Raw genomic sequence first — 15690 nt, 5'->3', positions numbered from 1 at the left:
GCGATAGAGGGTGTGTTAGGAATTTCATTTATTTCACAACAAACAGTTTGCTTCAAACAGTTTCCGTTCTTTTGGAATCCTTCCTGATGATCAAAACCATGTAACAGTTGTGATAAAAATCGGCGATCATTAGCAAAACAATTAAACAACTCAAGAAAAATGTAAGTTCAAATGTTACAAAAATATAAAATAAGTTTCAAAATGATAGAATCATAAGCGGCCTGATCTTTCCTCTTCCTTTGTTGCAGCTCTCATGGTCGTGCTTGTCGTCGTACTGTCGTTTGTTTTATTTCGCCTCGCTACACCAGCTTCGTATGCAGACGATGACAAGTCGCACAAACGGAAGGAATCGTCGCGTAAGCGATGACGAGACGAGTGTTGTTCCGCTGCTTCACGTGGCGAATTTGAGGTAGCTTTGCGCTCGGATCGCGGTGAGATTTCGCCGAAAATCGGGGCGAAGGAGTCGCGCGACCAAAACGAGAAACGGTGCGCGCGGAATCACCGAGCCACCGTTGCAAGATGCGGCGTCGCAACGATTGTGCAAACTTCGTGGAAAAGGATCGCGGGAAACCGAAGGAGAACAAGAGAGAGAGAGAGAGAGAGACAGACAGACAGACAGAGAGAGATCCCGAGTCGAGGTCGCGAATTTATTTGGTTTGCTGGGCGCCTCGGCGTCGTTTTTTTATTTTGCTTTTTCACGCGTCGCGCGCATAATGCAGTCGCTCTACTCGCCGGCGTGCTTATTACGTCGTATATGCATAACAAAGAAAAACCTGAGAGCGGACGTCGTTGTCACGTGTCATTTGCCAAATTGCGTTATGCACAGCTCTTTCAAATGATTCGAATGCGCGCGCGCAGCTGGCGTGATCGAAATTCTAATGTCTCTCGCGTCATCCTCGCTGCGTTTTTTTTTTTTTTTTTTTTTTCACAACCGAAGAAACCGGTTTCCGGCCGTCTTCAAACTTCCGACGACAGAATTCTGGAAATCTATTCCGACGCGTGTGATGATCGCGAGATGAGTTTATGCTCTTCTGCTTCGGTTCCGGAAGTCGAAGCGAAAGCTCGCAGAGATTGGAAATAAATTTATATAACGTAGAAAGACAATAAATTTGTTCGCGAACATTCTTCGTTGATTAGAATGAGAAACACCGTTGAAATAATATAAAATACGCGCGGACAACCCCTGTTCGCGCTCTCTTCCCACTCTCCGTCGCACCCCCCGATATAAAAAGTAGAGCAACGGGAATTGGGAATAAGTCATTCAACGTTTAGCACGGTCGAACTCCCTGTCTGCGTTCTGTCTCTCTCTCTCTCTCTCTCTCTCTTTCTTCCTCACTTCCAACGTCGAAATTCCCCTGATTGAATTCCAGCAAGTAAGAGGCTATACCGTGTCGACGATACTTATTACTTCCGTGAGAGGAAGAAAAGGGCACCACGAGTGGGGACGGTGTGCGCGGGGGAAAATCGGAGGGTGATGAAGGCGGCGGGATTCGACAGTAACCCGGGGGTTCTAAAACTAAAGCGGTAGAGCTCTGACAATTTCGATTTTACTGTCGCGTAGCGTCTCTGATCCCCTCTCGTTACCGAGGAAAGAAGAGCGTGTCCCGATCGCCTCGCCCCGATGTTCACGCGCTCAGGTTTGGTTTGTTCCTCGTTCAATCTTCATCGTGGCGATTGTCGACGAAATAAGTGTAAACAGCGCGGTACTTTCGCAATCCGAAAAAAAATCGACGATATCTGTTCGATCGCGAAAGAGACGGAGAGACGCGCCGGTTTTTTCCCTCCGATAAAGTAATACTTTAAAAATCAATGTGCTTGTTCTGCTATCGTTTCCTGTGATCAAAATTAAGTGACACGTTTAACAAGATCCGACGATCGCCACTCATGTTGCTCTGTGTGTGTGTCGTGGCAAAAAGGCAAGTGACCTGAAATGTAAACCGGTTCTTTCCCGCGACAGACACGCCGCGTGAAATAATGGATTACGTTTTGCAAAATTATAGATTAATTCAGCAGGATGTGTCTTATGTAATACTCAGCGAAAATCTCTTGTAATTTACAAGTTGTTACGGTGCGGATTAATTCTAACCGCGCGTCGCTTTAAAAACTTTCGCGAAAACCGCTAATTCCACTTCTGCGAAATGAAAACCGCTAAAAAACGCTAAATTATTGAGCCTTTTACCAACTTCAAATGGAAAGAGAAAGAGAGAGAGAGAGTCTTCCCTAGACGTTTCGTGAAATATTAAAGTCTTTGGAAGAAACTTATTTGTTTTCTCCCAATTTGAGAGAGCAAACGTTCGTAGTCAGAGACACAGACTCTATTACGTTATATTAAATCTCTAGTTGCATTCTTCTAATGTTCGAAGAAGATTGTGACCAGCAAATCTTATCTTTGTTTTTATATAGTAAATGAACCTTTTTCTAACAGTAGAGAAAATTACAGGCTCTGTTACGTTATATTTTACCTAATATTCGTGACTCCCGAAGCGACAGAGACAAAATATAACGAAGTCGTGTAAAAGAAGAAATACGCGCGCAAAGCAGCTAACTTGGGTACGTACACGACTTTAAGAAGAGAACAGAAGGAAGTAAATTGAGATAGAAAGAAAGTTATATATTTGCGCGCCTTACCGGCGGGGCGCGCGTTTTTCGCCCGATAGAAAATGCCGATTCTCGGGCTTTTTTCAGCAGTTGCACGTGCCCGGTCGGACTTTATCGGAATTAACGTTATTTCAACGGACGCACGCGGAAAATTCTTGCCTGCCTGTGCTTATCGTGTTGCTCCATCATCCAGCTGCGTGTTTATGGAGGATGTTGCGCGACGTCGAAATCACACACATACACACATACGTACACATACACACGAGATTTCTATGTGTACATACGTACACATACAAATCGAGAAAAGTACCGGGAGAAAAGTGGCCGCCGAGGTTGGCGGCGCTTGAATTGAACGTTTCAACGAGGGGAAGAGAATTTTCGATTCGTGTTACTCGCGTACGGCGCGAAATTCGTTTATCGAATTTCGATGCTCGTCGATAACGGCGGGCTCAATACGTCTTCCGTTGATGCGCCGCGACTTGCACGCCGTGGTCTTAAAGTAATTTCGCAAATATAGTACAAGCGATGGAAAAAACGACGCGGAACAACAACCCCTCGAGAAAGCTCGAGGGGAGACCGACGTTAATAGGGATGTGGATCGACTAATTGAACCTACGCTCGAAACCGCATAAACGTGCTCTATATATATGTGCGGCAGGCAGTGCAGCTCAGTCGCACATGACATGTCGAAGTCGCGTAAATCGTTTAAGAATCACGTGACGTTTGTTTAAAAAATCACATACACGTAAGTAAATTTTTTTTTTTTTTTTTTTTTTTATTCTTGAATTTTCTTTCGTGACACTTTTTTGATATTTACGAATGATATAAAAATTACTTTCTGTAAAAAAAATCTACAAACATTTTTCTGTGAATTTTTCAATCTGCGCACTTCAACTTGGCGCACCTTTGATGTTTGAAAACATCCACAACTATTAAATTTGTAAATTTGCGCGCCATGGATGAACGCTTTTTAGCATCGCATAGAGAGCGGAGAGACTCGCAATCACGCGTTACACGCGGTGAAAGGAAAAATGCGTTATTTCCCCTCCCACGCACACGGACGGCATATTTTTCTGATTGCATCAAAAGAGTTACGTGTGTTTGTTGCGCTGCCGCGGATATGATGTGTGTGTTTCAGCGCGACGACTGTCGAAAAAAAAAACAAAGATAAAAGAAACGCATCCTTCGATTGATTGTGAGAGCGGTAGTAGCTGTGAAACAGCGGTCTTATCGGTGTGGGAAAACGTTGCGATAATCGACCGATTCGAGTAAATGACAGATGTTTTTTTCGCGCCGGCGATAACAGTTTAAATTAACGAGCAGCAGATTACGATTTAATGCGATACGCGCGCAAAACCTGATTTTCTAGAAAATCAACCACTGCTTTTTGCAAAAGAGATTCGACTTCGAATCAACCGACGACCTTCGCCCAGATATTTCGCGACGATGTGAGGTCACTGACAGCCGTTGCACACGGAGATTTACGCGACGGATTAAAAAAAAAAAAAAAAAAAAAACTACGTGATTAACGGAGGAGGAAACGCAATCGTCAATAGACTAAGGTAAATCGTCCGAGTAAAGTGCGTGTGTGATTTATGTGTTTCGAATTGGTATTATCGGTGATAATAATGTACACACACACACACACACACATCGTGACACTATCCATTAAAATTACACATAATTATTGCTTGACAATTGTCACGAATGATATATGCGCGCGCGTGAGCCGCGCTGATTCATATTCACAATGGCGTCCGGCGATAGTGTCGTCGCGTGTTTATTAGGCAATGCCTCCTGTGACACACGCGAAATGAATAATACTTCTGATTTCGACAGCGCGAGCGAGCCCGCAATACACAACAAATCGATCTCGGGCGAAACTTGCGCACTACCGAGCGAATTCGTCTCTCTCTCTCTCTCTCTCTCTCTCTCTCTTTCTTTCTCTTTTTTGGGGTTGACGCCCATAAAATCACAGATATTTTGTGCGAATACATTTTTATGTCATAGAGACACGCGCGCTTCGCAGAGATTGGCTCTCGCGCCGCGACGACGGATGAAAAGGTGAAATGTGTGTCATGGAACTGCAATGGAAATGGATTTCTCTTTAGTCTACCGACGGGGAAAAAAAAACTATCTCGACGATACATACAATTGGAACGCGTTGTTGTTTCCATATCGATCTTTTTTCGTTGTTACCGGAGATCTTTTTCTAAAAAAAAAAAAAAAAAAAAAAAAAAAAACAGCGCGTTGCGCCGATAATTTTGTAATTGCGAGTACTTCGGGGGATTGCTCCTCTGGGATTTTGGAGTGATTGCGTTGCCGTAAATGTATATATATATATATATATATATATATATACATACAGCGGAGATTCGGAATCGCGCGCGGCGCAACGCAAAGAGAATAGAAAACGCTCTCTCACGAGCTCGCGGTAAAAGAGGCTACGACCGTCTTTTTTCCCACCTGCACGCCGTAAACCGCGACGAAGGGAGGGAGGCCGGAGGGGAACTTAATTCATAACTCTGCTCACGACTTCAAATTTCCCGGCGGCTTTATTGTCATGCCTGATCTCGCGACCAAAGCGTGACGCAACGCGAGCGAGCGAGCGAGCGAGCGAGCGAACGAGCACGCCCGTCGTTGTCATTAATACGCGCCTTTACATGTATATATGCTCGGTATTGCATTCATGTGTTGAATACAACGCTCGGATCATGCATCTGTGCGTTATTGTCACCGCCGCGGTGTTGAAATTGAATTGATCGTCACCGCACAAACTAGCGGCAAATTACTTGGATAAAAATTGATTCGCGTTTTTATTTTGTTATATTTTATTATGTGGTAAAATTTTTGTGAAGTATTATTACATACGGAGTAATTCTGGTTTCCTAATTGTTCGACACGATTATTAATACCAATTGTTTGCGAAAAGAGAGATGAGCGTTCCTGCCCGCGAAGCTTAAAACTTCGAGGTTTCAGTTGCTGTAAAATTTTCTCTAATCCACAAAGCAAAACTAAATTTAAAAAATTAAAAGAAAAGATAAATACAAGGAGTTAATTTTCTAATTTTAACAACAATAAAAAAAAAGGGGATAAATTACATGGAACAATCATGTTTTGCCGAGGAGACAAACAACGTTGAAAACGTCTCTTTGAAACTCCGAGGCGAAACGAGCGGAAAAGAATTCGAACATGGACGGCATCTGCGCCGAGTGGCGAGTTTCACAAGGATCTTGTAACCTTCACTGGCGAAAGTCATCGACACTGTGTGTGTCGCGTTGTTGTTGAAGAAGAGACAGTTGCGCTACACGGCAGCTCACGCCGAGGTCTAGATGTTTTGTAAATAAAAATGTGCAAGATACAAAATACTGATTGTTTCGCCATTGGGAACTGCATCTGACGAATTTGCGAAAATCTTCTATCCTCTCGCCGGCGAAAGTCATCGACAATGTGTGTCACGTTTATTGAAGAAAACGGTGACACAGCTCGTGCACCTTGCACCGTTAATTTGCACATATAGAAATGCGAGATAAAACACAAAACTTTACGATTATCTCATCGTCACGAACCTTTTGCACTGAATTTTATTCACTTTCAACGGTCGATGCGAGGGTCGACACTGATTTTCTCACGACATTGCAAGAGTCAAACGATCGAGATTTTTTTAACAACGAACTTACAATTAAAATTAACTTCGTTTCAATGAAAAAATACATAAAATAACGAAAAGCAGATACATCAAATGTTAAGGTCACAAGTTAGCGACACTTTGATCGGTTTATTTGTTATTGCTTGTGCGCGTGTTTAACATTTCCGTAAATCGTGTCCACCTTGAGATTTTGAACCGAGTTGATATTTTTACGAAGGACAGCTCGCCGTGCGCGCGTTCTGTGCGCGCTTTCTTCGCTCCCGTTTCGAACCGCGTGATTTTATTTGTTAAAATAAAATAATGTGTACAAACATTTAATTCTGTATTCATCCATTAACTCGTAGTTTGCGCGACACGGTCGTTCGCGCGCACGAACAATACACACGTGGAATGTGAACCACCGCGCGCATTCGCGCCGAGTAATATATTATTCTTGCGCGATATGCACCTATTCATTATCGTCAGCGGCGTTTCACGCAGCGGAAGACATTACGTTTTCACTATGCGAAGCTCGCGCCGTTGCGTTATGTGAAGCGAAATGATTGTTATACGAGCAAGATATATTATAAAACAGCTGAGTAACTTCCACATAACTCTCTGGTCGAACGATGTCGTAATACGGAAACTCGTACGTGTCAGAAAACTCACGAGCGTGATGTGAGATTCGGAAAAAAAAAAATTCTCATCGGAATTTTGACCGTATATAAATGCAAAAAAAAAAAAAAAACCAACACACACAAGCTTCGTCTGATTTTGCGTGTAAAGTTTTTGACACTTGGTCGCCACTGCTGATCGAGTGTCGGTCGCTCTGTCGGATTCGAGAAAACGCGAAGCAAATGTATCGGACTGATTCACTTCACATTGTGAGAAACCATCTTTCACTCGCATGTCGTCATACGCTATGGTTTGCAACGCGCCATGTAAAAATGATGAGATACTGATTCGGATGATGTTTTTCCACACGTGCGCACCGATGCAAAGTGAGAATTGTAAATTGCGCGCGGTTGTGAGGCAAAAAAAAAATCTGCTTTAGATTTATGGACGTTAACTGGACTGAAACTAAAAGCCGATGATCGAACGTAGCTTCGTGCGTTCTGCAAAATCCGATTAATTATTCTCCGCGATCGGTCGTGCGCGAGCACAAGAGATGGCATGAATCCACTTAATCATTTCTTTAAAGGGAACAAGGTTGCGAGAGAATGAGAGATCCTTGAGCAATGTTTCTCTATCTAGATTATCCGCGTAAATAGCTCGAGGTGGAACGGCTTTCGAATCGATCACCGGGCGAATCTCGTCGTTTCTTTTTTTTTTTCGCACGAGTTTTACGTCGTCAAACGCGGCGAACCGAATGGATCTGCAAATGGCAAAAGAAACGTTACCGGTTATTCCTTCTTTCCATTGATAACGTCAATCTCGTCACAGTTTGCTGCTTGAATACCTTTTGTACAAAGTTCGGGTAATCCTAGGGAGTTTTCCTAGTTCTTGATTGTCGTTTTTAGTTTTGCTTGTAGAATTATTGCACGAGAACTCTAAATAAGCGCGTGTTACGTTCGCGAAATGGGGAAGGAGATTTTCTCGAATTTGTTGTCAGAGAGGGATATTCGAGTAATTGAGACGTTGTTCGACGAGAGTTTATTGTTCTCAGGAAAAGTCCGCCGTGTGTTACCTCCTCTTTCTTAGACGTGTTTCGTTCTTGGTCGCGCGACTCTTCTTTTTGTTCTTTCGTATCGGTCGTCGTCCGATTAATGTTGTTCTCAACAAATTGACAAAACTAAGAAGGATAAGAAACGAGAGAAACGAAACCAATTGACTGATTTTTCCGCGTGCGATTATTGCGATTTTATACACAGCGCACGTTATGCGCTTTATTGTGCAATTAGAAAAGTATACACGTTGAGAAAATGTAAATTGAAACGCATTAGAAGATGAAGGAATATTTGAAATATTTTATTTATATTTTTTGAGTTGCGTTTCACACGTTTTTAGTCGCGACTTTTAAGAGATCTATTTGTTACATGATGATGTAAAATTTGGTGCAAAGCGAAAAAACGTTGCTGGCTTCGTCAGACTCGTGTTTCAAAAAGTGACAGTCTTACTGCGCGTCAATTATATACGAGTATTCGCATTATGTAATGGCGTTGTCACTATATATAAACGTATCCCACAGTAAACACAACTTCTTACATTTTATTTTTTTTTTTTTACTGACAAGTAATGGAATTTCAAGACGTTTGTTGCAAAATTACAAACCTCGAAGTACAAACAGACGGAGAAATTATATGGGAGTAAATACGTTCCTATAGAAACTTGTATTTAAAACAGTTTTCTACATAGAGAGTCGTTTTGTTTAACCTGCTAAATCAGCTGTGAAGAAGTTCCTTTTCGTGGTGCGGCGTTAATTATGCTGCGCAAACAGTCAAAGGTTAGTGCGGAAGAAGAAGACGAGTTTAAACGGGAGAGTGGATATCGGCACGGTTTGCTCGAGCGGAGGCAAATTAAGTTCGCGTTCAAAAACGCATCCCGTGTCTGTGAATCGGACAACACGTTTACGCACGTTTAATTAGAAGGAGAGGCGCGACCTATGACCTTTGCGAAATTTATCTTCGGCTTTCGTGCGCTTTCCGTTTCTCTCGGAACTGTACAATAAGTCACGCTCAGTTAGACACAGACACGCAGTATCTAATAGCTCGAATTGACGCTAGAGTTTGCGAAGAAAATGATAAAAAAGAGAGAGTTATTAAAAGGTCAAATATTAGGTCTGCGAATGCGATAGATCTACAGAAAACAATTTTTGCCAATAACTTTTGAAATCGGATATTTTGCTTTTTTGAAATCTGATATTTTGACGAGTTTGGTCAATAAGTGATGAGAAATTACACACGCGTGTGTGTGTGTGCTATATTTTTTAACCACACCAGAAACAGTTCATGTTACTGTATCTGACAGTCCGCAGTCTGTGCAAAGTGGGACGGAAAAATATACACACACGGTGTAACAAATTGTTTATCCTTCCATAATCAAGTAAGAAAGTAATTAAATCCTTGCTTCGAAATAGATCCTGGATCTAACGTTTGTTGCGCGCGAGACGTTCCGCTGTTTGATCAGTCACTAAAAATCGAAAGTCGCAAAGTAAAGAAAATATTCTCGATTTGACTTAAAAAAAAAAAAAAAACGTTTCTATTATATTTGGTTCAGTATAAACTTGACAAAGAAAAAAGAGCGGTTGTTCAAAAACGGAAAAAACTCACCGACTATTGTCAAGAGGAATGTTGCACTCGCGATGACAATTGCCACGCAGAGGAGCCTCATATTATCCCTCTTCGCCTTCCGCACACTTCCACTTCTATCCTCTCTTGTCCTCAGCAGGTTACATGTAGGTCGGGAAACACTACCTACAACCCGCCTGCTGGCATTTCGGAAAGAGATTTATAATCGTGGACGCATCGTCGCACGCGCGTCGTACCGTGTCACGTTGAGAATCGACTCGCCCCGAGAAAAGAAGACAAAAGGCACGAGGACGCGAGAGTACTCGCGCCGACGGATAGAGAACTTTCAGTTTCTCGTGGGCTGTATGTGATCGCTCGCTCGGCACGTGAAAGACTGGAGGAAAGGCTCGTTCGACTCGTGACCAAGTGATATTAGCTGCGACGGGTCTTACGTACGCTCCCTGTCATTTCGAGTTTCTAGAGACGAGAAGCTCCGCGAGGAGTCTGTTCTCTTCACGGGAACTCTCTTTTGCTACATGAGTTATTCTTCTATCAAAAACATTAATATATCGTATTTACTTGATTGGCTCTCCCAAGATAATATGTAACATTTACACGGCTGCTATGTAAAACAAAAATACATAAAATAGCACCGGGGAGAGACACACCTTTCCAACTTTATTTGTATTGCATCGATTCTCGCTTTTTTGCTTGACGGTCTTTTGATCCTATTAACATATCAGTATACATTTTTTTTCCTTTAAAAAAATACATAATTATTATTATTTTTATTGTTATAAAATAATAATCGATACATAATATATAACTATTTTAGAATTGTTTTATTACATACAAAATATAAAAATTTTTACACTCTCTCTCTTTTAATATAAAAATAGAGATTACAAAATACACAAGAAAAATATACATATGTTATATTGTGCGGAAAAACTAAATATAATATACACAACGCAAGGATGTATTTAATATATTTATATTATAGGTTTCTTTTTATCTAATGGACGGCTTATAAGTTTTTTTTTTTATCTAAATTAATGGACGGCAGTGCGATATGTGCCAATTTTACTTTTTATGTACGAGTTTAATATCCCTGTTAGCCAAGTATGTCGAACAGATTTCGTTAAATGTCCGCGACACATTTGTTATCAAAACGGTCACAGATTAAAACACAAAAAAAAAAACAAAAAAAACCAGTTTGCAAGTCAATTGACAAACTGGCACTAAATTCTGAGCAGATCTGTCTAACGCAAAGATGCTGCTACTCGTATTGAACAGATCTGCTCAGAATTTAGTACCAATTTGTGAAAAATGGCACTATTTGACATACATCTGTTTATACACCGCTGTGTCTGAATTTGTAGCAATCTCTCTACAGATTTTTAGCACTTTGCTCATAGGGATATTAGAATAAATGTAAGTTAGAAATTTAAAGAGAAATATGTTGAAAATGTACAAGAGCCTCAAGATATGAAATTATGTATTGCAATTCCTAAACTAATGATAAATGCTGAAACAGTAATACTTGTTGCACTGTTACATCTATTATCAAAGTAACAAAAACACCAAGTAACTTCATCGTAATAATCACGATGAATATCTAATTGATGTATACTATTGTTAACATAATGACCTAATCGGACATCTTTAGCAGCGGGCCTACAACCTTCGTAATGATCAGCAGGAATATCCGTTCTAAAGCTAGTGACGGAACTTAAGCATTCACGTGTGATGACTGTCTCGGCTAAAAAAAATTACAAACAATTTTGTTTATGTATAAAAATATAGTATATAAGAATACAATAAAGAGAAATTTAATAAGTAATAGTAGTTATTAATATTAATAAGTTACCTCCTTTTCGTTCGATTATTTTAACACACTTGTCATCATATTCTGGACACACTTCTCCCCAATACCACAGCCAATTTAAAGGTGTACCACATCCAGGTTGGTTACTCATACATCTATAACAGTACAAAGTACTCTCACCTGAAATTAGATTCAAATTATTTTTAAAAAAAAGAGCTATCTAGACTTTATAGGCTATATAATCAACCATTGTTTTCTGAACAAGTTAAAAAGTTTTGTGTTTCAAAATTTATCAGCATTGAAAAACTTTGTATTTCACATTATGTAACTCATGAATAATTTAGTAACTACTATTTACTACATTTTGAAACCTCACATACAAAGTTAGTGTATGAGTCAAAACAAAATAACCTAACACCTAAAACGAGCCACGCCCTTTTTATATAGAAATAAGATATACTGTACCTTGATTTATCAAAAAAACGACAAGAAATATCATAAATAGAACTTTTCTCGTCATTTCTGCTAAGATATTGATGCGACGGTGGTCTGCAATTGTTTTAAGAGTACATTTAAGAGATAAGATGAAATCAAACAAACCACTGCGAACTATCAGATTTAATTTATATCGTGTAATGCACTAGTCCAAGACTTACGGGTCGAAGCACCCGTGAATACAAAGAAGACTGAGATCGGCCACGGTCTTAGTTTAGCTGTTATCGTTTTTCCCCTCCGTTCGCTAGCGCTACGTCCATCAGAGAGAAGCCTGAGAACGGCCACGGCTATAAGAATTTCTACGATAGCTTTTCGTGGACATGGTTCTATTCCGTGCTATGAGAACACGTGGGGATACGTACACAAACGAGACCGTTGTCCGTGTGCGCTCGTGGAAGAGTGCAGCCATATTATGTTGATGTATGACGACGGTTCTCGCTGGCCGCGCGCCCGCGGTCAATGACCCCCCCCCCACCAAGGCCGCGCGGCCGAGGCCAGTGACTTCACCGCAGTCACGCGACCGCGGTCAGTGACTCCTCCCCCCACCAAGGCCGCGCGCCCGCGGTCAGTGACCTCCTCCCTACCAAGGCCGCGCGGCTTAGGTCAATGACCGCGCCAAGGCCGCGCGGCCGAGGTCAGTGACCGCGCCAAAGTCGCGCGGCGGAGGTCAGTGACATTACTGTAGTATGTATATAATACATATAATACAATATAAAGAATAATATTATAAATATATAATAAATTATATGTATAATATGTAGTATTTAATGTTATATATAATGTCTGAGAGCGACCAGGCCCATAAGAGAATGTGTAATCACTTTTCCGCCCCGTAATCCAGCGCATGTCCACGAGTGGTACACATTGGAACTACGCAGCCAGTCCACGAGCGACATGTCGGTGCGCTATGTCCACAGCGTGCGGTTCTATTCTGTGCTATGTGCACGAGTTTAAATGGTCACTTTCTTTAAGTGTGTGAGTATATTCGAGAGCGTGAATTTGATTTTTTTTGAAAATTAAAAAGGAAGAGAACATTTATTACATGTCTTAATTCTCTTTAAAGGAAGAGAATAAGAAATGTTTTCTAAGAAATGTAATAAATGTTCTCTTCCTTTAAAGAGAACTAAGAAATGTAATAAATGTTAAATTTTAATACGAAAGAATGTGAAAAATAAACATGTTATGTTCAACGACTGAGGTGTTTTTCCAACCGGCGAGTGTTTTTGCGCACAGTGAAGGATGCGTGCGCTCTATTCACAGCGCAGCGCGTAGCCTCAGATCTCGTCGATCTCTCAAGTGTAACAGACGTGTTGTCGGGTTGTGCGCGATTTAAAATTTTTCTTTTTCATTATAACAAGTTCGTACGCAATTTCGTACATAAGTGAATTTCTTCGTGAATTAATTATATAATTTTGTTCTCGTAAATATACCGCGTATATCGCGATTAAATATTTCGCGTATATAAATTATTAGTCTTCCGCTTCGTCATTTATTTATTTTGTAAAATAATTATTCTAATACATAAAGAGATATATCGATTCACGTAACGACATTCATTTTTTTGTTACATATTGTATATAACATATATCGGAAATTATATTTTTTATTTCAATCTTCAGAAGAATTTTACAATACGGTAATTAATATTTTACACATTAGAGTTTNGTTAATACTCTTTATTAAGAGAATCGCGGTAAATCTATAACTTCTTATCCATTTTCGAATTCTTTTCTCTGACAGTTTGGGTGCAAGCGGTACCATTGTNATCTTAACTGTCATTGAGAAGAGTTCGGAGGTGAATAAACTTTATAGATTTTTTTATATTCAGTAGTTCTTGTGTTGACTCGATTTTAAAGAGTGGTTGTGTTGTAAAATTCTCTGTAAAATTCGAATAAAAAATATATTTGCACATATTATGCTATAACATACATATAACAACAAAATGTGAGTTACATGTAATCGTAATACATCGCTTTATATATTTAAAATACTTTATTTTACAAAAAAAACAAATCTCGAAACGGCAAGATAATAGTTTGATATACGTGAAATTTTTCATCGTGAATTAACGTCTAATATTATCAAAAGCAACTTTTAAAGAAAATATGAAAGAAATTCACTTAATCGCGCGTGTTCAAGTGCTAAAGAAGATACAATCTAGACTTTTGGTGACGCTGATGGCGGTATTCCTGATGGCTGTATTCCTGATGGCGGTGTTTGCAGTACCGGAGGAGCCGGTTCGGGCAATAAAATGCTGGCACAAAGGTATATTTCTGGTTTTAATATTATAATATATATCTTACATATAAAAGTATTAAAGTACATCCAATTTTTTTCGAAGTTCTTAATCTAATGATAGATTTCTATTTTGTTACAGAGTGGTGTCCTCGCAGTAAGTGGCCAGCGCACGTGAGTAAACTTTTAGGGTAGGAGAAGGGTTTTTTAAAAATCAGTGCGATACATAGTTTTTACTCGTTTATTTCGAAGCGTCGAGAAAAAATAATTATTTCAAAGATAAAAATATAGTTTTCGTTGTGATCATAGATTTAAATCAAATTTACTTATAAAAATTAGAGTATAATAAAGAATAATAAAGATATTTATGAGATATATATTTTGTATCATTATCAAAGAGATATATTGACTACTCTTTTCAAACCAATTCAAATTGCTTCATGTAATGATTCTTTTCTGTAATTATTTAATACCGTAATGTAATTATTTTATACCGGTTTTTTCTCGACGACTTCTCGTTTTCAACAAATTGCGAACAATTGCGTTTAGTTCGCCTTGCGTCGAAATCGACGCCCTGGACCTCGCAAGTGCGAGGAAATAACGCGATCGCGGTCGTGTACGCGGTTTTAGATTTCGCGAATTGTTTTATTTGAAACTTGCCATGTTTTCACTTTTTGTTGTTTATTGATCTCGATTAAAGAGTAGATTTTCCGCGAGAATTTTACGATAAAGTTAAATATTTTAGAAACTATCGAAAAGTATATTGGGAAAGAATAACATATTTATTTAATTTAAACTTACGTTACTATTAGCGCGATTTTTAGTTTTGATTATACGAGTATACGTGATTATTAAGTATCATTGATAAAATCCATCTTGTGAAAGATAATAAAGTACACGTACGAAAAGTTTTACGTAGAAATTTTGATTGATCGCGTTTTACTTAACTGTAATTTAGATTTCAAATGTGTAAATATATCGAATTTTTCAATATGTTTTTAACTTTGCTTTTTCGATCCGTTCCGTTTTCGATAAACAATTTTCGCAAAGAAATTGCGAACTGATGCTTCGTTGAAGTAACGAAGCAAGATACTTCGCTGTGCTAAGCGGAGTGATTTTCGCAAAAGTTGCGAGACTGTTTGCGTAAAAAGTACGCAAATATAACTATTATAATTAAAACCGCAAATTCCGTCCCGTACTAACAAAATAATCAATATTATAACTTTGATTTTTGATTATAACTTCGATTTTTAATTATAATTTTGATTTGAGATTTACCTAAAATCCGTGCGACATAATTTTAGAATATTTTAAAACTTATATAACTTTCGTTCGTTTCAATCACTTCTTTTGACTTCTTATTACTTATTTTTTGTTCTGCATTTTTTTACACACACTACCTATCCTATACCTTTTCTATATAAAAAAAAAGAAAAAAAAGAAAAAAAACAAGAGAATATTGAAAAGTAAGATTCCCTAATTTATTCTCTCTTCTTTCCTTTTTATTTATCCTCTTTCACCCTCTCTACACATTCTTTAATCAAGAGGCACGGTAGTGCCTCGCGCCAAGTTCACGCGCAACGAAGTTGCGCTCGAACTGCGCGAGCACACCGTGCCTATTATACGCGAGATTCATGCAAAATAGAAGTGGGAAGATTTTCTCAAGGCAATATCTAAGT

At 39.3% G+C, this 15690-nt stretch overlaps 2 protein-coding genes across 2 annotated transcripts in view; both read right to left on the bottom strand.

The window, feature by feature from the left end:
* The window catches only part of LOC109861438, a 37279-nt gene extending 27306 nt beyond the window's left edge, over window positions 1–9973 (bottom strand). The window contains exon 1 of the mRNA XM_020441078.1: window positions 9496–9973. Within this exon, the coding sequence (XP_020296667.1) occupies window positions 9496–9556 (61 nt within the window). The 5' untranslated portion in view covers window positions 9557–9973. The remainder of the gene's footprint in view (window positions 1–9495) is intronic.
* Window positions 9974–10461: 488 nt separating this feature from the next.
* On the bottom strand, window positions 10462–11947 carry LOC109861437. The gene is made up of 3 exons (XM_020441077.1): window positions 11747–11947; window positions 11324–11461; window positions 10462–11215 (listed from the first exon to the last, which is right to left on the bottom strand). Exons 1-3 carry the CDS (start codon window positions 11799–11801, stop codon window positions 10935–10937), a joined length of 474 nt encoding a protein of 157 aa, XP_020296666.1. The 5' UTR covers window positions 11802–11947; the 3' UTR covers window positions 10462–10934.
* Between the last annotated feature and the right edge of the window lie 3743 nt (window positions 11948–15690).

The sequence above is a fragment of the Pseudomyrmex gracilis genome, unplaced genomic scaffold, assembly GCF_002006095.1.
Source record: "Pseudomyrmex gracilis isolate BER0280 unplaced genomic scaffold, ASM200609v1 scaffold_762, whole genome shotgun sequence".
NCBI lineage: Eukaryota > Metazoa > Arthropoda > Insecta > Hymenoptera > Formicidae > Pseudomyrmex > Pseudomyrmex gracilis.
This window is presented reverse-complemented; position numbering and strand designations above follow the sequence as displayed.